This window comes from Macaca mulatta, chromosome 10 (genome assembly GCF_049350105.2).
Source record: "Macaca mulatta isolate MMU2019108-1 chromosome 10, T2T-MMU8v2.0, whole genome shotgun sequence".
Taxonomy (NCBI): Eukaryota; Metazoa; Chordata; class Mammalia; order Primates; family Cercopithecidae; genus Macaca; species Macaca mulatta.
Window position 1 is genome coordinate 31,535,850 of NC_133415.1, and position 23,220 is coordinate 31,559,069.

At 54.7% G+C, this 23,220-nt stretch overlaps 2 protein-coding genes across 11 annotated transcripts in view; one reads left to right on the forward strand and one right to left on the reverse strand.

Annotated features, from left to right (window-relative positions):
- The first annotated feature begins 307 nt into the window (after positions 1–307).
- TMEM191C (transmembrane protein 191C) lies at positions 308–3,089 on the forward strand. 4 transcript variants are annotated; one of them, XM_015149749.3, is made up of 10 exons: positions 403–779; positions 1,060–1,183; positions 1,318–1,368; positions 1,518–1,595; positions 1,942–1,998; positions 2,096–2,155; positions 2,282–2,346; positions 2,426–2,498; positions 2,645–2,685; positions 2,768–3,089. In XM_015149749.3, the coding sequence occupies exons 1-10, from the start codon at positions 484–486 to the stop codon at positions 2,970–2,972; spliced, it is 1,050 nt and encodes a 349-aa protein (XP_015005235.1). In that variant the 5' UTR covers positions 403–483; the 3' UTR covers positions 2,973–3,089.
- A 4,255-nt stretch (positions 3,090–7,344) lies between these two features.
- PI4KA (phosphatidylinositol 4-kinase alpha) overlaps positions 7,345–23,220 on the reverse strand; it is a 146,813-nt gene continuing 130,937 nt past the window's right edge. For 4 of the 7 annotated variants that reach the window (XM_077950618.1, XM_077950619.1, XM_015149790.3 and 1 more), the window contains 13 exons: positions 20,107–20,227; positions 17,578–17,707; positions 16,595–16,665; positions 14,957–15,029; positions 14,789–14,859; positions 12,622–12,731; positions 12,044–12,148; positions 11,837–11,962; positions 11,009–11,129; positions 10,362–10,521; positions 9,574–9,663; positions 8,963–9,046; positions 7,345–7,755 (listed from right to left, as the gene is read on the reverse strand). In XM_077950618.1, coding sequence (XP_077806744.1) covers positions 7,704–7,755; positions 8,963–9,046; positions 9,574–9,663; positions 10,362–10,521; positions 11,009–11,129; positions 11,837–11,962; positions 12,044–12,148; positions 12,622–12,731; positions 14,789–14,859; positions 14,957–15,029; positions 16,595–16,665; positions 17,578–17,707; positions 20,107–20,227 — 1,314 coding nt within the window. In that variant the 3' untranslated portion in view covers positions 7,345–7,703. Of the gene's footprint in view, positions 7,756–8,962; positions 9,047–9,573; positions 9,664–10,351; positions 10,522–11,008; positions 11,130–11,836; positions 11,963–12,043; positions 12,149–12,621; positions 12,732–14,788; positions 14,860–14,956; positions 15,030–16,594; positions 16,666–17,577; positions 17,708–20,106; positions 20,433–20,574; positions 20,736–23,220 lie in introns of all 7 variants that reach the window. The other 3 variants (XR_013399529.1, XR_013399527.1, XR_013399528.1) reach the window with 3 other exon arrangements.

Sequence of the window (23,220 nt, forward strand, 5' to 3'; positions counted from 1 at the left end):
TGGCTAACACAGTGAAACCCCGTCTCTACTAAAAAAAAAAAAAAAAAAAAAAAGCCGGGCATAGTGGCAGGCGTCTCTAGTCCCAGCTACCCGGGAGGCTGAGGCAGGAGAATGGCGTGAATCCGGGAGGCAGAGCTTGCAGTGAGCCGAGATAGCGCCACTGCACTCCAGCCGGGGAGACACAGCGAGACTCTGTCTCAAAAAAAGAAAAAATATTTTTTCTCCTTCCTGGGATAAATTTCCCAGGAGAGGGATAATTGGGTCAAAAGATATGAACATATTTATGGGTTCTTTTCTACAAGAGATCGATCAGTTTCCGAGTGCCATCTGCTATGTGGGGGAACCAATCTTCAACTTGCCTGCATTTGGTCTTAGTATTTTATTAATCTTTCATTGATCCAATTAGCTCTTTGACACAATTTTCATCAGTGGTGGACTAAGTGTGACCGGCCTGACCTGTCTCTAGCTGGTGTGAGAAGAGGCATGTGTCAGGTTGCGCTTGGGCTCCCCCTGCCGCCCGTTGTGGTACAGCCCGCTAGGCGCTCCCTGCTGCCCATTGTGACGCCCGCCAGCCGCAGGCTGGGTCCCCTAGGCGGGCGGCGTTTAGGCACGGTCTCCACAGCCATGGCCGCGACGCAGGAGCTGCTGCTGCAGTTGCAGAAGGATAACCGAGATGGTCGCCAGCGGAAGCAGGAGCTAGAGAAGCTGATGCGCGGGCTCGAGGCCGAGAGCGAGAGCCTCAACCGGCGCCTGCAGGACCTGAGCGAGCGGGAGCGAAGGTGCGCGGGGAACGCCGCTCCACCTGGCGGGCGCGTGAGGGTCCGTCCCGCAGGCAGCGCCGCGAGGGGCTTCGCAGAGTACCAGGCCGATCCGCCCGGGCCCGCACCTCTGCTCTAGGCGCTTGGGGAACGGGCGATCCACCCAGCGGACCCAGGTGGGGGACTCGGTCAGGACTTCCCCGTTCCCAATCATGAGCCTGCAGCTGGTCCTTCCCGGTGACTGCGGGATCCTGAGCAACCCAGTCCGCCTTGTAGCGCCAACCTCAGTTTCCCTCTGCAGCCTGCTGCGGAGGCGAAGCCAGGCAGTACAACCTCTGCAAGGGGAGGCGCGCGAGGCGGCGCGGGAGCGCGCGGAGCGGGTGCGCAGAAGGCTGGAGGAGGCGGAGCGCCACAAGGAGGACTTGGTGAGTAAGAGTCCTGGAATGGGGCTGGATCCACGGTGGAGTGGGGCAGGGTGGGCGGAAGGGGGCGGGATCCGGGGGTGGGGTGAGGCAGGACCGGCGGAGAGGCCGGCACCGCCCCAGGACCCTGTCCGCAGGAGCAGTACAACAGGCAGCTGCAGGAGCAGTGGGAGGAGCTGTCTAGTCAGGTACGTGCGGGAGATGGGAGGGTCTGTCTCTTGGTTCCTCTCGGAAGTCCTGCCCTGGTCCCCGCCCTTGTTGCCTCTCCGTCCCTGTCACCCCGACACCCGTTCCTCCAGAAGTCGGTAAACCCCGCCTTTACAAGCCCCGCCCCTAGCTCTTCTACTACGGAGGGGAACAGCAGAGCCAGAAGAGCACGGAGCAGCAACTCGCAGCCCAATTGGTGACGCTGCAGGTGCTTGAGCTGGACCCTGAGGTCTTTAGTAGAGGCGGAGCAGCAGCATGAGCGGGGCCATGACCACCTGGGGGTGTGGCTTGCGGCAGGCCCTGACAGCGTGGACTGGGCGGGGATGTGGGCGGAGCATAATCGCATGGGGGCGGGGCCCTGAGGGCTAGAATAGGGGCGGAGAGCGGAGGGGGTGGGGCCACGACTAACTGGGGCGTTGCTTACGATGGGTCCTGAGGACGTGGGCAGGGTCATGGTCGCCTGGGGACGGGCGCTGAGGGCCACGGGCGGGGCCCGGAGGGGCAGCGGGGTGTCGGCCTGCGGACCTCCTGACATTCCCTGGGTCCTTCTCAAGAATGAACTGGAGCTGGCGGAGACCAAGTGCGCCTTGCAGGAGGAGAAACTGCAGCAGGTGAGGGCAGAAGTGGGTTCTGTTGGAGGGTCAGCTTTCGAGTGTGGGTGGGGAAGGGCGTGTCTCCCCGGAGTCTAACCCAGGTGTCCACACCCAGGGCGCGCTGCAGACAGCTGAGGCCTGGGCCATATTCCAGGAGCAGACCGTAGTCCTGCAGGTGCGGCCCCACTCGGACGCCAAGGTGCCTCCCGCCTCTCCTCCCCCAGACCTGGGGCGGCAGGTCTCCCAACCCGCCGCCAGGACGCCTCCCCGAGGCCTCAGTCCGCACTCTCACCCGCTCCAGGAGGTGCAGGTGAAGGTGATGGAGGCTGCGGAGGAGCTGGACGCCTGGCAGAGTGGCCGGGAACCGTAAGGGAGTTGGGCCTGCGGGCGCGGCGGGGCACTGTGGGGCCGGGCCGGGCTCCCACCTGCATGCCTGTCCCCGCAGGTGTGACGGACAGCTTCGCGGAGTGCAGTATAGCACCGAGTCGCTCATGGAGGAGATGGCCAGGGCGGACCGAGTGAGCGCCTGCGCGGGTCCAGGCGGGGCGGGCTGGAGCGGGACACCCCTCCCCATCCCGGCGCCGGGCCGCCTCCCCCTCCTCCTGGAAACCCGGCCGGCTCCGCGGGCGCGGAGGTAGCTGGATGAGGCCCCCTCTCTCCGCAGGAGATGCGGCTGTTCGGCGGCCGGTGCGCGCTGGCCATCAGGTGAGCAGGGCGGTGGGCGCGGCCGCGGTCCCCCAGGTACACGTCCGAGTCGCCGCCCACCTGCCCGCCTTTCGCCCCTCAGGCGGTGCGTGCTGGGCGCGCTGCAGGTGCTGCTGACGCTGCCGCTCCTCTTCCTGGGGCTGTCGCTGCTCTGGACTGTGCTGTTGGACCCTGGCACCATCTCCGCGTGGCTCCGGAGCCTCACCTCGGAGACGACGCTGCGCCGCCTGCGCTACACACTGTCCCCGCTGCTGGAGCTGCGCGCTAACGGGCTGCTGCCCACCTAAGTGCAGCGCCCCGCGCCTGGCTCCAGGTGGACTCCAGGGCACCTGGCTTTATTTCTGGTGCACTCCTCTCCTGAGAGTGTAGACCAAGGTCGCCTAATAAACTCCTCAAGGGATGAAGCTCGTGGGTTCGTCATCTGTCTCCCATGTCCTGTAGGAGCTTGGATTTTTTTTTTTTTTTTTTTTTTTTTTTTTGAGACGGAGTCTCGCTCTGTCTCCCAGGCTGGAGTGCAGTGGCCGGATCTCAGCTCACTGCAAGCTCCGCCTCCCGGGTTTACGCCATTCTCTTGCCTCAGCCTCCCGAGTAGCTGGGACTACAGGCGCCCGCCACCTCGCCCGGCTAGTTTTTTGTATTTTTTAGTAGAGACGGGGTTTCACCGTGTTAGCCAGGCTGGTCTCGATCTCCTGACCTCGTGATCCGCCCGTCTCGGCCTCCCAAAGTGCTGGGATTACAGGCTTGAGCCACCGTGCCCGGCCTAGGAGCTTGGTTTTTTAGCCTCCAAAGATTCCTTCCTTTTTTACAGCTCATGGATTTAGATCCACTCCCCAGTATTATAAACAGCATTTTCAGTTTTTCAGGATATATAATTTGCCATATTGCCAGAAACTTGTACATAGCATTTGACACTTTTTTGCCAATTTGACAAGCTCCCTTTTTCAAGTATTGTGATTTGAAATTATTTCTACTATATCTGAATATATTTCTACCATTTGTAGTATGTTGATCCTGATTTTTCAATGCTCCCCTTTCTGTTTATTTGGGAAGTCACACTCTGTATTCTGGTATTCTTACTACTTGAGCTCAGCTCATCGCTGTCATCTTCCCCTAAACTGCCTTAAAGCATCTTAATGCTTGTTTTTTCCCTCTGATCACATGTGCTACTTTTTTTTTTGTGAGACGGAGTCTCGCTCTGTCGCCTAGGCTGGAGTGCAGTGGCATGATCTCGGCTCACTGCAAGCTCTGCCTCCTGGGTTTACACCATTCTCCTGCCTCAGCCTCCCAAGTAGCTGGGACTACAGGCACCCACCACCACACCCAGCTAATTTTTTGTATTTTTAGTAGAGACGGAGTTTCACTGTGTTAGCCAGGATGGTCTTGATCTCCTGACCTCGTGATCCACCCACCTCGGCCTCCCCAAAGTGCTGTAATTACAGGCATGAGCCACCGTGCCTGGCCAACAGATACCTTACTGTTAGTGATTCCTAATTTCCACTGTGGCCAGATAACATACTTTGCATGATTTTAATTCTATTTCATTTACTGAGACTTGTTTTGTGGCCCAGCACAAAGCTTGTAATGAACATTGAGAAGAAAGTACTATTGCTGTTGACAGTGATTTTTTTTTTTGAGATGGAGTCTTGCTCTGTTGCCAGGCTGGAGTACAGTGGTGTGCAATCTCAGCTCACTCCAACCTCCGCCTCCTGGGTTCAAGTGATTCTCCTGCCTCAGCCTCCCAAGTAGCTGGGACTACAGGTGCATGCCGCCATGCCCAGCTAATTTTTGTATTTTTCACCATGTTGGCCAGGATGGTCTCAACCTCTTGACCTCATGATCCGCCCGGCCTGGCTTCCCACAGTGTTGGGATTATAGGCATTAGCCACCGTGCCAGGCTGACAAGTGTTTTACAAATACCCAGCAGGTCCAGGTGGGTGACAGGCTTGTTCAGGGCTCCTGTGTTTACTTCCTTGTTGGTAGCTCATCAATTGCTTATTGTGAAATGCTCCATAAACAGCCATACACATGATGATTATGTATGGCCAGTCTTTTTTCCATAGATCTATGTCTTCATATGTAAAGTGCTTTGGTTATAATCAGCACATAACTGGGTCTCACTTCTTGTTTATAATCTCTGACTTTTAAATTGGGGTGGTAAGTCTATTATGTTCTCCTTTCCTGCTTTCTTTTGGATTAATATCTTTTGAAAGTCCTTTTTTTTTTTTTTTTTTTTTGAGACGGAGTCTTGTGCTGTGTCACCCAGGCTGGAGTGCAGTGGCGCGATCTCGGCTCACTGCAAGCTCCGCTTCCCAGGTTCATGCCATTCTCCTGCCTCAGCCTCCGAGTAGCTGGGACTACAGGCGCCCGCCACCTCGCCCGGCTAGTTTTTTGTATTTTTAGTAGAGACGGGGTTTCACCATGTTAGCCAGGATGGTCTCAATCTCCTGACCTCGTGATCCACCTGCCTTGGCCTCCCAAAGTGCTGGGATTACAGGCTTGAGCCACCGCACCCGGCCTTTTTTTTTGTTTTTGAGACAGAGTCTCGCTCTGTCGCCCAGGCTGGAGTGCAGTGGCGTGATCTCGGCTCACTGCAAGCTCCGCCTCCCGGGTTCATGCCATTCTCCTGCCTCAGCCTCCCGAGTAGCTGGGACTGACTACAGGCGCCTGCCACCACGCCCGGCTAATTTTTTTTTTTTTGTATTTTTAGTAAAGGCGGGGGTTTCACCGAGTTAGCCAGGATGGTCTCGATCTCCTGACCTCGTGATCCACCTGCCTCGGCCTCCCAAAGTGCTGGGATTACAGGCGTGAGCCACTGTGCCCAGCTTAAAAGTCCTTTTAACTTGTACATTGACTCATATTTTTTTTTTTTTTTTTTTTTGAGACAGAGTCTTGCTCTGTCACCCAGGCTGGAGTGCAGTGGCCGGATCTCAGCTCACTACAAGGTCTGCCTCCCAGGTTTACGCCATTCTCCTGCCTCAGCCTCCCAAATAGCTGGGACTACAGGCGCCCGCCACCTCGCCCGGCTAGTTTTTTGTATTTTTAGTAGAGACGGGGTTTCACCGTGTTAGCCAGGCTGGTCTCGATCTCCTGACCTCGTGATCCGCCCGTCTCAGCCTCCCAAAGTGCTGGGATTACAGGCTTGAGCCACCGTGCCCGGCCGATTCATATTTTTTATTGAGACAGTCTCACTCTGTCACCCAGGCTGGAGTGCAATGGCGTGATCTTGGCTCACTGCAACCTTCACCTCCCGGGCTCAAGAGATCCTCCCTCCTCAGCTTCCTTAGTAGCTGGGACCTGGGACTACAGGCCTGTACCACCATGCCAGGATAACTGTTGTATTTTTTGTAGAGATGGGGTCTTGCCATGTTGCTCAGGCTGGTCTCAAACTGCTGGATTCCAGCAATCCACTCACCTCAGCCTCCCAAAGTGGTGGGATTACACATGCGAGCCACTGTGCCCAGCCTCTATTTTTATTTGTACAGCTGGGACTCAACTGTGCTTCCTAAAGCTGAATATTTGTGTTTTTCAACTCTGGAAATCCCATTAAAAGTTGACTGGAGCCGGGCACGGTGGCTCCAATCCCAGCACTTTGGGAGGCCAAGGCGGGCAGATCACCTGAAGCCAGTTCAAGATCAGCCTGGCCAACATGACGAAACCCCTTCTCCACTAAAAGTATAAAAATTAGCTGGGTGTAGTGGCGGGCAGCTGAAATCCCAGCTACTTAGGAGGCTGAGGTAGGAGAATTGCTTGAACCTGGGAGACAGATTGCAGTGAGCAGAGATCGCACCATGCACTCCAGCCTGGGCGACAGTGAGACTCGTCTTAAAAAAAAAAAAAAGTTGATTGGAGCTTTTCATTCAACTCTTTTTTTTTTGGACCCTGTTACCCAGGTTGGAGTGCAGTGGTACAATCACAGCTCACTGGATCCTTGCTCTTGGGCTCAAGTGATCTTACCTCCTGAGTAGCTGGGACTACAGGCATGCACCACCACGTGGCTAATTTAACATTTTTTTTTGTAGAGACAGGGTCTTGCCATGTTGCTTATGTTGGTCTTGAACTCCTGGGCTCAAGCAATCCTCCTGCTTTGGCCTGCCGAAATGCTGGGATTAGGAGCCACCCCGCTTGGCTTTCCTTTCCTTTCTTTCACACTCCATTTTTGGTCATTTCACTGTTCTGATCACTGATTTTCTCTCTTACCTGCTGTTGAGCTGATCTTTTGGAGTTTCTAATTTGTTTCAGGTCTTCAGAAAGACCTATCTGCTTCAGATGCAGGGCCTCGGTAGGTGGGAGTAGATGCTTGCTGGGTCTAGTCACACAAAGATTTTGGAGTTCCAGAGCACAGCACTTGAAAATGAGTAAGAGGGAAAGACTAGAGCATTGGGAGGATGCTGCGGAGAGCCACAGACAGGCCCCCATGGCAGCCCTGAGGGAGACAGCTTTGGAGCGGGCAGAGAGTACTCAGGAAAAACACAGTGTGTGCTTTGGTGCACCTGCGCCTTGGTAAGATTGTGGGACTCTCATGCTTGTTAAGCCACAACCTGTGCTCCTGGGCCCCAGCCTATGAGTGCGGGCAACCCTGGGCCCCCCTCTCTAGGGGCAAATCCAGGAACTGCCCCTTGGCTGAAGGTGGACTTAGGACTTGACACAAAACCTCACAGATTCCAACACAGCACTATTTTGGGTTTTTATTTTGTTGATGTTGGTTAAATCTTGTATCTTTTTTTTATACACAAGAAAATACTTCATGTACCTATGAAATAAGACAGGTAGGGAATATGTCCAGTGCAAACAGAGGACTCACACCTGTGCATAGACAGCACCATCCAATGATTGTCACTGCAGTCCATGGCGTTACCAAGGCTGCGCCACCCACGTGCTGCCCCAGGAGGCGCTACCAGGCTCTTCCGGCCACAGGTCTGTCCACTGCATGTGGTGGCAGGGCGGGGAGGTCACAGGGCTCCATGATTGTGGGGCAGCTTCAAGGGCACATGGGGCGGAGGGCCTTGGAGGTCCCCTCCTCAGTAGGGGATGTCATTCTGATAGTACTGGATCATGTCATAGGTCCGGCTCCTGAAAGGCCAAGGAAGAGTGAAGGGAGATGTGAGGAGTCAGCAGGGTCTGAGGTCCCTCCCCAGCAGGGAGCCCTCGCTGTCCAATCAGCCCCTCATGGCTGCCCAGCACCTGAAGGCACAAATGTCTCAGGCGTGCCCTCCCCCACCCAGTGACCACATTTCCTGCTCCAACCCGGGGGCCTCCAAGGCCACCTCATGCTCCTCAGCCAAACCGCTTCCATCTGTGGGAGCCACTGCTCTGCCACATGGGCCTCGGGGCCCTTGGCTTGTCCTGGCCAGATGCCCCCAAGGGGTCTGTATGCTCTCCTCGCACCTCTGGAGAGCCCCTTCTCGCCCTGCCCCAGCCCCTCTTGAAGTCCTGGCCGCCTGGTTTCTCTGCTTCCTCTCAGCAAGAGCTCCTTCCGTGCCCAGTCTCCACACTGCCCTTGTTAGGGCACTGGACCCGGGCGCCACCTGGGGGCAGGTCTCAGCTTCCTTTCACACTCCTCCAGCTGGCAGTTCCCCATGCAGACGGCCATGCCTGGGCCCCTCATCCTAGTCTGGATGTGGCCTGTCCCATGGCACAGCCTTGGGCCCCCACATGCCCCTCAGGGCCCTACTAACCCCACATGTGTAAGTGCTGCCCCCTTCGGGGATGGCTCACCTGCTGGGCTCGCCATCCTCCCTTTGTTGAGGCTGGACCCCTCAAAGCCGCCTCTGATTCCCACAGCGGGGAGCCTGTCAGCCTGGTGCTCCGCCTTTGGACCCTGAGCCAGCCCTCTCCAGGGCCCCCTGCACCCAGCTACTCCCACCACAGTAGTGACCAGCAGCCCGGCTTGCACTTCCAGTCACTGCCCACAAAGCAGCCTGAGGCAGGCACAGGGAAGGAGTGAGGTCTGACTCCTCAGCCCTCCTGGGAGGAGGGAGGCCTGACACCACATTCAGTTCTACTACTCCTGGCCTTGTGCCTCCACTGCTCCCTTGGCCTCACAAGCCCTGGCCAGTTGGGCCCAGCCTCTGGCCTCTGCCAAGTGTTCCCCTTGGCACACCACAGCCCCCTAAACCAGTGCCCCACTGCTCCTCAAGAGCTCCTGTCAAGGCTTGGGTCTTCATGAGAGGGGCGGCTCGGGGACAGCAGAATCCTCATCTCCTGGTGCAGGAAAGGCCCTGCAGGTGCCCAGGGGCCACTGAGGCAGGGGGTGAAGGCAGGAGGGCGGGGGACTCACCTGTTGCTGAGGAAGCAGCTCTGGATGACCTTCATGATGAAATTTGCAGCCTCGCGCTCGGTCATGTTGGGGCTAAACCTGTGCCTGGGGGAGAGGCTGTGTCAGGGCTGCCATGGGTAGGGCCGTGCTGGCTCCCTGGCCCAGTGGGAGGAGGGTCTTCCATGGGGACGGACTTCAGCTGAGAGTCATGCCCTGGAAATGTACCTCTGGGGCCCATGTTGGAAGATGGGGTGCTGTGAAGGCCACGCCTGGCTTACTGTGGGCCCTGTCCCCTTCCCAGCATAACATGAGTGCTCCCATGGCATTAGGGGACTAAGCATTGGGGAGCTAAGCTACTGCAGCCCTAGACCTTAGGGTCAAGGTGGGGTGGGCGTAGCATCCGTGACATAATAGAGGCCCCTGGGTGGGTCCTTGGTGTGGCCAGCACAAGCAGGGGCCCCTCACAGGCGTGGTCTAGGGACAGAGCGTCACCCAGGAACCCTGTCTGCTCTGAGGTTCCAAGGAGATGACAACCACACTGACAATTACACAAAAGCTTCCTATCTTGGATGGAGCCTCAGCTAATGGACAACTGTCCCCCAGATGGCCTGCATGTCCACCAAGGAACCTACTTCAAGAGCTTGATCGTCTGGCCGCGAAAACAGGGCAGGCCCGTGTCCAACATGAGAGTGACCAGGGAGACGACCGCGTCCATGTAGGGCCTGGGGAAGAGATAGGAGGGAGCGGTGGGCTGAGGCCAGCCTAGGTGGTGGCCCTGCCTGTAGTCCTACGGCCTGGCTGATGCCAACAGCCTCAGGTGTGGGCTCCTGCCACCCACCTCCCCTGCCACATCTTCTACATCTCTGAGGCAACTTTCAATCTGCTGCACTTGGCAACCCGTACCGCCCAGGCAAGGACTGCCCACGTGCACTCTGGACAGGCTGAGTGTCCTGCCCTGTCCCCCACATCAGGCTGCCGGCCATGGCTTCTGCACCTGGGTGGGACGCAGACACTCTGACCTGACTTTCCCTGCAGGGCAGTGCGGACGAACCCAGGTTGGATTGTGGCCTTGGCCAAGTGACCTGTATATGAAACTGGGACGAAGCCCATCTCTGGCATGTAGCCTGTGAGGTGGCAGGTGCTCAGGCTTTGGTGACAGGGTGGATGGGATGCCCAGAAAGGGGGAGCCCATGGCTGAAGGCATGGGCAGGATCCTGGGGAAGGTAGCTGGAATTAGATGCCCAGAGCAAGAATTTACTGGCACGGGTAGGCAGACAGAGGTGACCAAAGGACAGGCATAGGTCAGCAGGTGGCTGCTAGCAACTACCTCACTCTCTGGAACCTGATTCCCTTCTAAAGGGGACCTCAGAACGTTCCCCACACGCCCTCTGCCTCCACCCTGGCCCTCACCCAGGCTCACCGCACAGCCAGGTAGCCGCGCACACACATCTCCATGAACCACTTGAAGGGCGTGGCCTCCATCTTGCCCCCCATGATCATCACCATCTCATCCGTCAGCTTAATGTCGGGTTCCCAGCCAAGATTGCCGCCGGGCGAGCTTTCAAACATGAAGCCAAAGTCTGCAAAACCCCAAAGAGCTGCCTGTGACTGGGCTAGGAGCCAGGGCGGGCAGAGACGAGTGGTCTGTTTTGAGGAGGAGAAAAGGACTGCAACAGCAGCATCCCCTCCACCCCCAATAGGCAGGTTGTGTTTTCTTGGGGACAGTGATAGGGTGGGTGGTGGAGCAGCAGGCAGAGGAAGAGAAGGGAGAAAGTGGAGGCAGGAGTGAGCCAGGCTGGGGCACTGAACTTGGATAAGCCCCACTCTACCTAGCTCCAGCTTCTGACTCAGAGCAATGGCTGCTCTCACCCCAGCTCCCTGGAGCCAGGGCCAGGCACCCTCCACAGCAGAACAGCTTGGTGGCTGACAGTTCGGACCTCAGAACTGGACCCTGACACTCCTGGCAGGGTGGTCCTGGGCATGCTTCCCTCTGTGGGGTGGGGATCCCTAGCCTCCCCTGGGTGCCAGGGGTGAAGGGAGAGGAGGGTGGCACTGTGGCTGGCTGACCGATGTGGATGATATGGCCCTTCTTGTCCAGCATAATGTTGCCGTTGTGTCTGTCCTTGATCTGCAGCAGGAACAGCAGGAGGCTGTAGGCGGCCATGCTTCGGATGAAGTTGTAGCGGGCCTGTGCAGAGAGCGCCCTGGGCTCACAGAGGCCCTGGGGCCTGTGGGCACCCTCCCTGGTCCTACACCCAGGATCCCTGGGCCTGTGGGCACTCTCCCTGGCTCTGTGACCCCACTGTGGAGGCAGAGCCCGAATCAGCAAGCCAGTCTTTGGCAGCAGGAGTGACAGGGGCTGTCTGTGGATGTGGGGGTGTAGATGCTTCCTCCCACACCCAGAACTTAACTTTCTTCTGAGGAGTCCAGCCCAGCTCTACATTCTTTTGACTCCCAAAGTGGCTTACAGATGCTCTGGTGTTTTTTTTTTTTTGAAATGGAGTCTCGCTCTGTCACCAGGCTGGAGTGCAGTGGGGCGATCTTGGCTCACTGCAATCTCTGCTTCCTGGGTTCAAGCGATTCTCCTGCTCCAGCCTCCCAAGTAGCTGGGACTACAGGTGCCCACCACCATGCCCAGCTAATTTTTTTATTTTTAGTAGAGATGGGGTTTCACCATCTTGGCCAGGATGGTTTCGATCTCTTGACCTCATGATCCGCCTGCCTTGGCCTCCCAAAGTACTGGGATTACAGGCATGAGCCACCACACCCGGCCCAGGTGCCCAGGTTTTAACCCTTAGCAAAGGATGACTGAGGAGAGCAGGGTGTGAGTGGAGGCTGGGGTGGAGTGGAGCGCACATGCACCCGCCCACCCCAGGCTGTGGCTGCCCTGGCTACCTGCTGGAAGGCCAGGGTGGATTCGTCCCCGTACTGGCGTGTGAAGTAGTCGTACATGCCGAAGTCTGTCTGGCGGCCCAGCTGGTCCCGGGAGGTGCAGTCGGGGATGCACTCAATCACCCCGCACTAGGGAGGAAAGGGCAGTTCTGAGCCCGCCGGGTGCGAGGTGCCCAGGGCTGCCCTACTGGCTCCACTCAGGGAACTTACCCCAGGGGCAGTGGCCACCACGCGGTAGGGAAAAACAAAGAGGTCCAGGCCGACCAGCTGGAAGATGTTCTTGAAGAGGTCGATGATCTGCAGGGCCAGCATGTCCTGGGAAGCCGGGACGTGCAGGATGCGGTCAGCTGGCCATGCACCCCAGCACCTCTTCTGGCTCATGAAGGGCAGAGGCCAAGCACCCAGAGATGGAGTGAGGTGGGGAGGCCACAGCTGAGCAAGTCTGGAAGGCCTTGCCTTCTGACCATCAGGGGCTGGACTCAGGCTGCTGGGACCACCAGGTCCTGGGCCGAGCATGAGGCTGAGCTGTCTGGTGGGGTGTGTGAGATAGGGCACCCAACCCCTGGGCAGTTCCCTCAGGTGGGCACTGGCGGAGACAGTGGGAGAAGGGCTGGAAGGAGAGGCCTCTGGGTTTTGCAGAAGCCCTAATTTACCCCATGGCACCTGAACCATATAAGAGGAGGCAAAGATTCACATTTCTGCATATGAGATTGGACTCTGGCCGGCCTGGAGCCTTGGGGAGCAGCAAGCCCAGCCCCTAAGCCTACCCCAGGCCTGACCCTGCTTACCTGCCGGCAGTCGTCCCCCACTTTGAAGATGGCTGCCTGCCAGGAGATCTTCTGGCCGTCGGCCTCCTGCGCGCTGCACTCATCCTCGGAGTCTGAGCGGCACCGCAGACCTGCCCACAGGGAGAGAGGCTGCTGTCAGCCTGTAGGCAGTGAGAAGCCCTCTAAGGGGGCCAGGGGTTAGTCTTCTCCCATGCCTGAAAGAAACCCCAGCAATCTTGGGGATCACTTCTTCAAAGCCCCAGGGAGGCCAAGAAGGAGCCCAACAGTGTGGGCGGCAAGTCACCCAGGTGCCGAAGCAAGAGACCGAGGGCACGAGCTGTTCCAGTATATTATATAAAATAACAAGTTATAGAGATATAAATCATAGATACAATTATATATATCATTAATCATTAGTTTGTAGCAATGACTCTTTATTCCAATATTATAATAATCTTTGCTCTACAATTATAACCTAGGAGAAACCAGGCCATACAGAGACAGGAGCTGAAGGGGCACGGTGAGAAGTGACCCGAAGACAAGTGTGAGCCCTCTGTTAAGCCCGGACACGGCCACTAGAAGGCTCCTTGGTCTAGTGGTAACGTCAGCGTCTGGGAAGGCGCCCGTTACCTAGCGGACCATGGTCTAGTAGTAGGAAAAGCACCCGCTACTTAGCAGACCGGGAATGGGAGTCTCCCTTTCCCCAGGGGAGTTAGGGAAGACTCTGCTCCACCACCTTTTGTGGAGGGCCCGACATCAGTCAGGCCCACTCGCAGTTATCCAGAGGCCTAACCATCTCCCTTTGATGCTGTGCTTCAGCGGTCCACGCTCCTGGTCCGCCTTCATGTTCCACCCTGTACACCTGGCTCCGCCCTCTAGATAGCAGTAGCAAAATTAGTGAAAGTATTAAAGTCTTTGATCTTTCTGAAAAGAGCATAGAAGAAATAATGACGTAAGCTGTCCTGTTTCCACCTCAGCTACCTAACAGGGAAAGGCCCCCTGTCCGGTGGGCACGTGACTCACGCGACCTTATCAATCATTAGAGATGACTCACACTCTTTACCCTGCCCCTTTTGCCTTGTATACAATAAATAACAGCACAGCCTGGCGCGCCACTACCGGTCTCCGCGTCTTGGTAGTAGTGGTCCCCCGGGCCCAGCTGTCTTTTATCTCTTTGTCTTATGTCTTTATTTCTATGATTTCTCGTTTCCGCACATGGGGAGAAAAACCCACCGACCCTGTGGGGTTGGTCCCTACACAACAGGACTCAAGGAAAGCCTTGGAATAGCAAGTGGAATCCAGGGTCGGAGTCTAAGAACATATAGGCTTAAATGGAACTAAAAACAGAGCCCCATTTCATCTGCAGTGAAGACCCAGGTATGCCTGGGTCAGTGTTGGGTGCTGTGAGCTGGGGGGCAGGAGGAATGTGTCTGTACACTGGGGTCCTGGGAGGGCTCGGGGCCAGTGTGCGGACATGGCCATGGGAGGTAGGTCCCTGCAAGGGGTGGTGGCCCCCTCTGCACAGCTGGCCACACTGTCTGTACTGGATTGAAGAGTGTCTCCCTAAAATTCATGTTCACCCCAAACCTTAGAATGTGTCCTTATTTGGAAACAGGGTCTTTGCAGATGTAATTAGGTTAAGACAAGGTCACAGTGAATCAGGATGGGCCCTAATCCAATGACTGACGTCCTTCAAGGGAGATCATCATGTGAAGAGGGAGGCGGAGATGGAAGTGGAGCATCTGCAGGCCAAAGTGTGCCCAGGACTGCCGGCAACACCACCAGAAACTGAGGCGGCAAGGCAGGACCTGCCCAGAGCCTTCAGAGGGGGCACGGCCCTGATGACACCGCGATGGTGGACTCCAGCCTCCAGAACTGATTGTCTGCACAGCAGCCCTCAGAAACTAACACCCCACAATGGCCCTGGGCCCCTCAGCCTCAGGCAGGAGCCTGCTGGAGTATGCCAGCTGACTCACGGCAGACAGACCTCTAGGGGTGGCACATCGGTCACTGCACTTGAGCTCCATGCCATCCCCCAATGAGGGGTCTGACTTGAGTGAGGGCAGACAGATGGACAGACATCATCTTTTATGGAGAGCTGGTACTAAATTAAATACATGCCGAAAGAAACTGGCATTAGCAAGGAATAGCACTGAGCTCCCAAACAAAACCAGGGATCTTTACTGACCTTCTTTTTCAAGTTCACTAACTCCACATCGCTTCACCTTGAACTTGGCCAGATATGGGGCTTTTGCAGCACTGAAAACAGAAAGAATGTATGTTTCATGAGGTAGCCGAGAAAAACTGCATACGAGGATGCTGCGGAAGCGGGGGATGGGCAGGGCGAGGCGCCCACCTCTGCATCGGGGTCCCAGACTTGTAGTCGATGTCCAGCACGATGGCCTCCGGGTTGCTGGGCAGGTAGCAGCCTGTGCAGGGACAGAGGCAGTCACAGGGAGTGCATGTGTCACCAAGGTGAGGCCAGTGTCAGTTTCCAACACGGATGTCAGGTGCGAATCCACCCTGCAGGCACACCCCACCCCTGTGGAGGGGCCTCTGGTCCTTGTCCAGGGCACCACTAACTTATTATTCTGCGGCCACTAAGGGTCTGTCCTCCCTGACTCTTCGACTCTTCCAGCCATTGACCAAATGAGTCAGAACCTTCCGGGACACGCTCTTGCTGGAGGAGCACTGAGCCCCATCCTCACGGATGCAGCCCTACTGCTTCTGGGGGCGCGTGTGAAGCCTGTCCTGCCTCCACCTGCCTGAGCAACCCTCCGAACAGCCCTCCATTCTTGGAGTCCCCTTTTTTTTTTTTTGGATAGAGTCTCGCTCTGTCACCCGGGTTGGAGTGCAGTGGTATGATCTTGGCTCACTGCAACCTCTGCCTCCTGGGTTCAAGCGATTCTGCTGCCTCAGCCTCCCGAGTAGCTGGGATTACAGGCGCCCGCCACTGTGCCCAGCTAATTTTTGTACTTTTAGTACAGACAGGGTTTCACCATGTTGGCCAGGCTGGTCTGGAACTCCTTACCTCAGGTGATCCACCCAACTCAGCCTCCCAAAGTGCTGGGATTAGGGCGTGAGCCACCACGCCCGGCCAACATTGTTTCTTTATGCTTATTTTACATCTTTGTGAGTTCAAGCTTCTTCAGCTCAGGGTCCATGCCTTACTCATCTTTTTAACAGCCACAATACCTAATGTCATGCCTTTTCTTTTCTTGTTTTTGTTTTTTTGAGACGGAGTCTCACTCTGTCACCCAGGCTGGAGTGCAGTGGCACAATCTCGACTCACTGCAAGCTCCGCCTCCCAGGTTCATGCCATTCTCCTGCCTCAGCCTCCCGAGTAGCTGGGACTACAGGCGCCCGCCACCTCGCCCAGCTAGTTTTTTTTGTATTTTTTAGTAGAGACGGGGTTTCACCGTGTTAGCCAGGATGGTCTCGATCTCCTGACCTCGTGATCCACCCGTCTTGGCCTCCCAAAGTGCTGGGATTACAGCCTTGAGCCACCGCGCCCGGCCCCATCTTCTCTTGAAAAGCTCAGCCTTAACCACACTGGGCTTGAATTGCCACATGGCCACAGCCACAGGCACCCAGGAGTGGCTTCCTATGGGAGGCGGGGGGTGCTGATGGGTCCCAGCGCACATGAGCCGTCCCACACTAGCCCCGCCTGTGTGACCTGCTCCTGTAATGCTGGCGCCCAGGAACCCTCTTCTAGAGTAACAGCTACTGAGGTCAGTGTCAGCCTCCAGAAAAACAGCAGGCAGCAAGGAAGATGAAGGGCACTCACGGACGAGCAGCTCCCGCTCACTAGGGGCAGATTCTGGGGAGCGGCTGGGGTCTTGGGGCACCAGGCACCATGGGCCCAAGCAGGTGTGGGGCTGGCCAAGCTACTGTGTCCACACCCTGCAACGCCTGGAGAGGGCAGCAGCCTTCACGCCCCGCTGCCCACCCGCAGGAAGAGGTTGGTCTGAGCCTTCAGAAGCCACCTGCTCACCCGGCTGCACCTTCACTTCAGACAGGGCCGACAGACAAGCCTTCTTTCTCTCGTCGCCTTTAGGGTAGGGCCTGAGAAACAGGAAAGAAATGCTTGGTCTCCTGGAGGAACTGGCTGCTGGGGGACAGCCCAGGGCCCCTCCTGCCTGGATTACCCTCTCTGTCCCTCTCTTCCCGGCTCTAGCTGCTCCTAGGGCAGCCAGGCACCGCTGGCAGCGATTCTTGCCTTGCATTCCTTGTGGAGAATCCCCGACAGCCCCCAAGGGCGGTTTTCTGGCAGGCTCTGCCCCTGCTGTGTGGGGGTGTGTGTGGCTGGGGGGGGGTGGGGGTAATGCCTGCCACCTGCTGCCACCCAGGAAACGCTAGATCTGGTCCTTTATCTTGTGGGTTAGAAGATGCCAGCACTGCTATTCTCAGCACCCAGCCCAGAAAAGGGTCTTAAACTGACCAAGGTCAGAGCAGCGTAAGCACTGGAGACAGCCCGGCTAGCGTGCCCAGCATTGATGACTCCAGGGTTTCATCCCTTATGAATGGGCAAAGCCAACAACATCCAAGGATGGTGTCAGGTCCACACGAATGGAAGGTCCAGGAAAACGATGACGGGAGCTACAAAGGCAGTCTGGTGTTCCTGACATCATGAGGATCGATCCTTCAGAGTGTGGAGAGGGCAAGGTGGCCTCACATTGTGGAGCTATATGCTAAATTCTACAAACCTTAGGAGCGAAACTAAGCTGTGTTTCCTGAAACTGGCGTGGCCATGCATTCTGCCATGCCTTCAATAGCCTTGACTCACCCCAAGCAGTGCTTCCCCACCCACCCTGGCTGTCCATCAGAACCAGCAGTGGCCCCGTTGCTAGAGACTACTCTCATTCATCTGGTTGGGGCCAGGCATGGGCATTTTTAAAGCTTCCCAGGCATTTCTGTTAAGCTGCAGGGACTGGAACGAGACATCCCAGAAGGCGGTTTCTGAAGCACTGCACTTACTTGATGATAGCCGACACATTGGTGATCTTGTTAAAGAAATCAAACTCCCGCTGGTAAAAGTCCTTCGCTGGGCCCGACAAGGAGCCTGTGATCTCCTCTACTAACTGTTCCAGGAGGTCGCCAATGTCAGCTGCCAAGGAAACAGACGCTGAGTCTCTGTGGCTGCGGAAGAGGCCCCTCAGGAATACCAGCGCTGTTTCCCAGCCCCCAGACGGGCAGTGCCCACTGTGTGCTCTGCAGGCTTGGTGAGACCGTAACACCTGCCATGCGCCCCTTCTGATGTGTTGACACAGCTGACGCTGGTGGGAAAAGCTGCTGGTGCCTAAGCAGATCTCAAGGCAGGGGCCAAGCACACAACTGAGCGTGGAATCCTCACTGCTACACACCCAGTAAGAAAAAAGCCCATATCATTTATGAATGTCACAGGTGAAGCAATGAGAATTAATTTTTATTAAACTCTACCCTGAATACATGTTTTTTTGTTGTTGTTGTTAAACAGAGGCACACAGTGGGCGGGGCTCTATTAAATAGTGCCTCTCGCAATTCAAATCCAAGGCTGAATTTAAATTCCTGGGCTCAAGAGATCCTCCTGCCTCAGCCACCTGAGTTGCTGGGACTAGAGCTAGTAGGTGGGACTACAGGTACGCATCACCACACCTGGCTTTTAAAGTATTCTTTGTGATGAAATGGGATGTGCATCTAAGGCAGGCACTGTTCTGAGACGCACTTGGAGCTTGTCTGATTTTGGAGCCTGGACTAACCTTTTTCACAGACCTTGGTTTTTACTTGAAAAAATGACTGACAGACAACATATAGTTATTCAGACTGAGGGATGTGGCAGATGTTTTCCTGAAAATGAACAAAAAATGAATCTTCCACTCAAAGGAACAACTGAAACATTTTTTGGAAAACTTGGATCTGCCACTGTGAGCTCAACAGCTTCCCTTAAAAACCCTTTCTGATAAGACTGGCAGCATGTGAACAAATGATTCTTCCATATTGTATAAAGAAATACATCAACCTTTGAAAGATGTGCATAACTCACTGGCCTGAATTTTATTTTATTTTATTTTATTTTATTTTATTTTTATTTTTTATTTTTTTGAGACGGAGTCTCGCTTTGTCACCCAGGCTGCAGTGCAGTGGCCGGATCTCAGCTCACTGCAAGCTCCGCCTCCCGGGTTTACGCCATTCTCCGGCCTCAGCCTCCCGAGTAGCTGGGACTACAGGCACCCGCCACCTCGCCCGGCTATTTTTTTGTATTTCTTAGTAGAGACGGGGTTTCACCGTGTTAGCCAGGATGGTCTCGATCTCCTGACCTCGTGATCCGCCCGTCTCGGCCTCCCAAAGTGCTGGGATTACAGGCTTGAGCCACCGCGCCCGGCCACTGGCCTGTATTTTATAAATGCCCACTGTTTGATGTCATAAAAGCTGTCATGGGTCCAGGTGTGAAGCAGACCAATGGACTTGAACAAAACACAGCGTGAGAAGTTTACTGCCAAATTTAAGATGCCACACTGCAATTAACCTTTTTTTTTGGCGATCCTCCTGCCTTGGCCTCCCAAAGTGTTGGGATTACAAGTGTGAGCCACTGTGCCTGACCTGCAATTGGCTGAGCTACAAAAAATTAAAAATTAGCCAGTCGTGGTGGCATGCACCTACAGTCTCAGCTACTTGGGACGATGAGGCAGGAGGATCGCTTAAGCCCGGGTGGTTAAGGCTGCAGTGAGCCGTGATTACACCACTGCACTCCTGCCTGGGAGAGGGACCCTGCCTCTAAAAAAAGAAAACAAAAACTACCACTTGTCAAGTGTGGTGCAGTATCAAAAAGGATCTCCACAATGACCTGAAAGATTACTAACATACAACTTCCTTTTTCAAGTACATTCACTTCAACTGAAACAATGCTGCAATAGATCAACTGCAGAAGTGGAACGGAAATGAGAATCCAGCCATCTCCTACAAGGCAATGCCACTCTTTTGGCTCATTTTTGAGTTTTGGGGGGAGAGTTATTTTCCCAAAAAGATGTTATTTATGTTAACATGTAATGAATGAGCTTACATTTTCTGAAATTCTGTGTTAATTTCTAATCCTCGTTAACATTGACAGCTAATGCTCACATGAACCAGCGCTCTTTGAGGACCTCAATACTCATTTCTGACAGTGCAAGGGTCCTGAGGGTGTGCTATTTGGGAACCGCTGCCCTGGGCTGGCGGCCCCTTTCTCACACGCAGTCACAGTTGTGTTGAGCATGGAGACTCTGGAGAAGCAGCCATCGGAGCAGAAGGGTCTCACTCGCACTTGGGAGTGCAGGCTGGCATTGGACAGCAGGTTAGCAAAGGTGACATGAAGGAATGGTCCTGCTCCCATGTGTGCTGAAAGGTGAGAAGTGCCCTAGCAAAGGGTGGGAGTGGAGGGGTCGGTGAGCTGCGGCAGTGCAGGCTGGGGAGAGCCCTGTGGGCTGTAGAAGGTGCTTGGCAGTGCACTGAAGACAGAAAGTGAGGCCTGTGGGAGGACAAAATACTCACGGTCTTTCTGGTGGCCTTCTTCGTCTAGATAAATGTTAGTCTTCATGTTCCAGATGAACTGGTGCGCCAGAAGCTGGGATTTAGACGCTGCCCACAGAATATACTCCCGCACATAGCCCATCTGCAGGAGAGCAAGGTCCCTGTCAGCCAGGCTTGGAGGGCCCTCTCCACGAGGAGGGCCTTGTCAGTAGCTGCTGACTCCCGGCATTTGGAAGGCCAGGAAAGAGTGAGGCCCAGTGGTTCTAGTGGTGTGGCCAAGCTCTCCAGGATTGGTGGCGAGTCCAGCTGGTGGCCAGGTCAAGTTCCAGCCGGCTGGTGGCTGGGACCTGAGGGGCAGGGGTGCAAAACGGGCTTCAGTCAACCTTTGTCTCCTCTGTGTCTTCCCATGGGTTTAAGAAGCACAACTCTCAAACCAATTTCTGGGGTTGTCAAGTACGAGAAAAAGCAGGCTGGGTACTAAAAACTCACTTGTTAGCTGGTTGTTTAGAACAATGTTCCAAAGTGACAGACAGGTTCCAGAAACATGCAGATACACCTCCTTCACAAGTTGACACATTGATATGATTAGGCTTTGTGTCCCCACCCAAATCTCATCTTGAATTGTAATCCTCAGGTGTTGAGGAAGAGACCTGGTGGGAGGTGACTGGATCAGGGGGACGGTTCCCCCATGCTGATCTCATGACAGTGAGTGAGTTCTCAGAAGATCTGACGGTTTTATAAATGTTTGACAGTTCCTCCTACACACACACTTTCTTTCGCTTGCTGCCAGGTAAGATGGACCTACTTCCCTTTCTACCATGATTCTGTTTCCTGAGGCCTCCCTAGCCATGTGGAACTGTGAGTCCATTATGCCTCCTTTCTTTATAAATAAACCAGTCTCGGGAAGTTCTTTTTTTTGAGACATAGTCTTACTCTGTCACCCAGGCTGGAGTGCAGTGGCGCCATCTCAGCTCACTGCAACCTCCACCTCCCAGGTTCAAGCGATTCTCCTGCCTCAGCCTCCTGAGTAGCTGGGATTACAGACGCACGCCACCATGTCTGGCTAATTTTTGTATTTTTAGTAGAGACAGGGTTTCGCCATGTTGGTCGGGCTGGTCTTGAACTCCTCACTTCAGGTGATCACCCCCCTTGGCCTCCCAAAGTGTGGGAATTACAGGCATGAGCCACTGCACTCGGCCAGGAAGTTCTTTATAGCAGTGTGAAAATGGACTAATATACACATCTACGGTCATCAACCTAAGGATCTCTCCTCCTCTTCCTTCTTGGTCATTTTCCGCCACTCACAGTAGTAACTCCAGTTTTTCTTTTTAATTACAAAATTTTTTTTTGTTTGTTCCTAGAGCCGTAAGTTTCTTTTTTTTTTTTTTTTTTTTTTTGAGACGGAGTCTCGCTCTGTCACCCAGGCTGGAGTGCAGTGGCCGGATCTCAGCTCACTGCAAGCTCTGCCTCCCGGGTTCACGCCATTCTCCGGCCTCAGCCTCCCGAGTAGCTGGGACTACAGGCGCCTGCCACCTCGCCCGGCTAGTTTTTTTTGTATTTCTTAATAGAGACGGGGTTTCACCGTGTTAGCCAGGATGGTCTCGATCTCCTGACCTCGTGATCCGCCCGTCTCAGCCTCCCAAAGTGCTGGGATTACAGGCTTGAGCCACCGCGCCCGGCCAAGCCGTAAGTTTCAAAACTCCAGTTTTAATTCCATGCCCTAGGTTTAAAAAGGTGAGCTGGCCTTTCTGGGTAGCCTCCTGGAGTCTATGGATACTGATCTGGTGAAGTATCCCTTGGATGGACGTTTGTGACCTGGGCGAGGGGGGGTGGTCTTACCACACAGGCAGAAGTCCTCGCTTTGGGTTTCCCAATTCTAACCCAGAAAATGGATCTAAAGATAAACTATGAATGTTCAATGTGTAGTGCTTTTTAAATATAAGTTTGCTTTATAATTGTGTAAACAATGACAGAGTTCCAAAGTCAAAATTATTAAATATGGTACATATCTGTTACTTCCATCCTGATCTCTTCCTCTTTGGCCATTTTTATTAACTTTTGATTTACTGTTTCCTTTTTTTTTTTTTGTTTTGAGACGGAGTTTTTTTTTTTTTTTTTTTTTTTGGTGAGATGGAGTCTTGCTCTGTTGCCCAGGCTGGAGGGCAGTGGCACGATCTCGGCTCACTGCAAGCTCTGCCTCCTGGGTTCACACCATTCTCCTGCCTCAGTCTCCCGAGTGGCTGGGACTACAGGCGCCTGCCACCACACCCGGCTAATTTTTTTTTTTTTTTGTATTTTTAGTAGAGATGGGGTTTCACCATGTTAGCCAGGATGGTCTCCATCTCCTGACCTTGTGATCCGCCCGCCTCGGCCTCCCAAAGTGCTGGGATTACAGGCGTGAGCCACCGCGCCTGGCCTACTGCTCCTTTTTTTCAAAAAAAGTATAAACAAATATGTATATACATTTGTATTGCCACAAGTGATATAAATTTTTTTTTTTTTTTTTTTTTTGAGATGGAGTCCCGCTCTGTCGCCCAGGCTGGAGTGCAGTGGCGCGATCTCGGCTCACTGCAAGCTCCGCCTCCTGGGTTTACGCCATTCTCCTGCCTCAGCCTCCCGAGTAGCTGGGACTACAGGCGCCCGCCACCTCGCCCGGCTAGTTTTTTGTACTTTTTAGTAGAGACGGGGTTTCACCGTGTTAGCCAGGATGGTCTCGATCTCCTGACCTCGTGATCCGCCCGTCTCGGCCTCCCAAAGTGCTGGGATTACAGGCTTGAGCCACCGCGCCCAGCCGTGATATAAATTTTTTTAAACTTAAAAAAAATTCCAGGCCAGGGATGGTGGCACACACCTGTAATCCCAGCACTTTGGGAGGCTGAGGCAGGTGGATCACCTGAGGTCAGGAGTTTGAGACCAGCCTGACCAACATGGTGAAAACTCATGTCTACTAAATACAAAAAATAGGCCGGGCATGGTGACTCATGCCTGTAAACCCAGCACTTTGGGAGGCCAAGCGAGGTGGATCACCTGAGGTTAGGAGTTCAAGACCAGCCTGGCAAACATGGCGAAACCCTGCCTCTACTAAAAATACAAAAATTAGCCAGGTGTGGTAATGCACGCCTGTAATCCCAGCTA

Coding starts and splice junctions, on each gene's coding strand:
- TMEM191C (XM_015149747.3), top strand. CDS start 484: ATGTGTCAGGTTGCGCTTGGGCTCCCCCTGCCGCCCGTTGTGGTACAG. Junction 1,184..1,317: donor AGCGCCACAAGGAGGACTTG/GTGAGTAAGAGT, acceptor CCCTGTCCGCAG/GAGCAGTACAACAGGCAGCT. Junction 2,499..2,644: donor AGATGGCCAGGGCGGACCGA/GTGAGCGCCTGC, acceptor CTCTCTCCGCAG/GAGATGCGGCTGTTCGGCGG.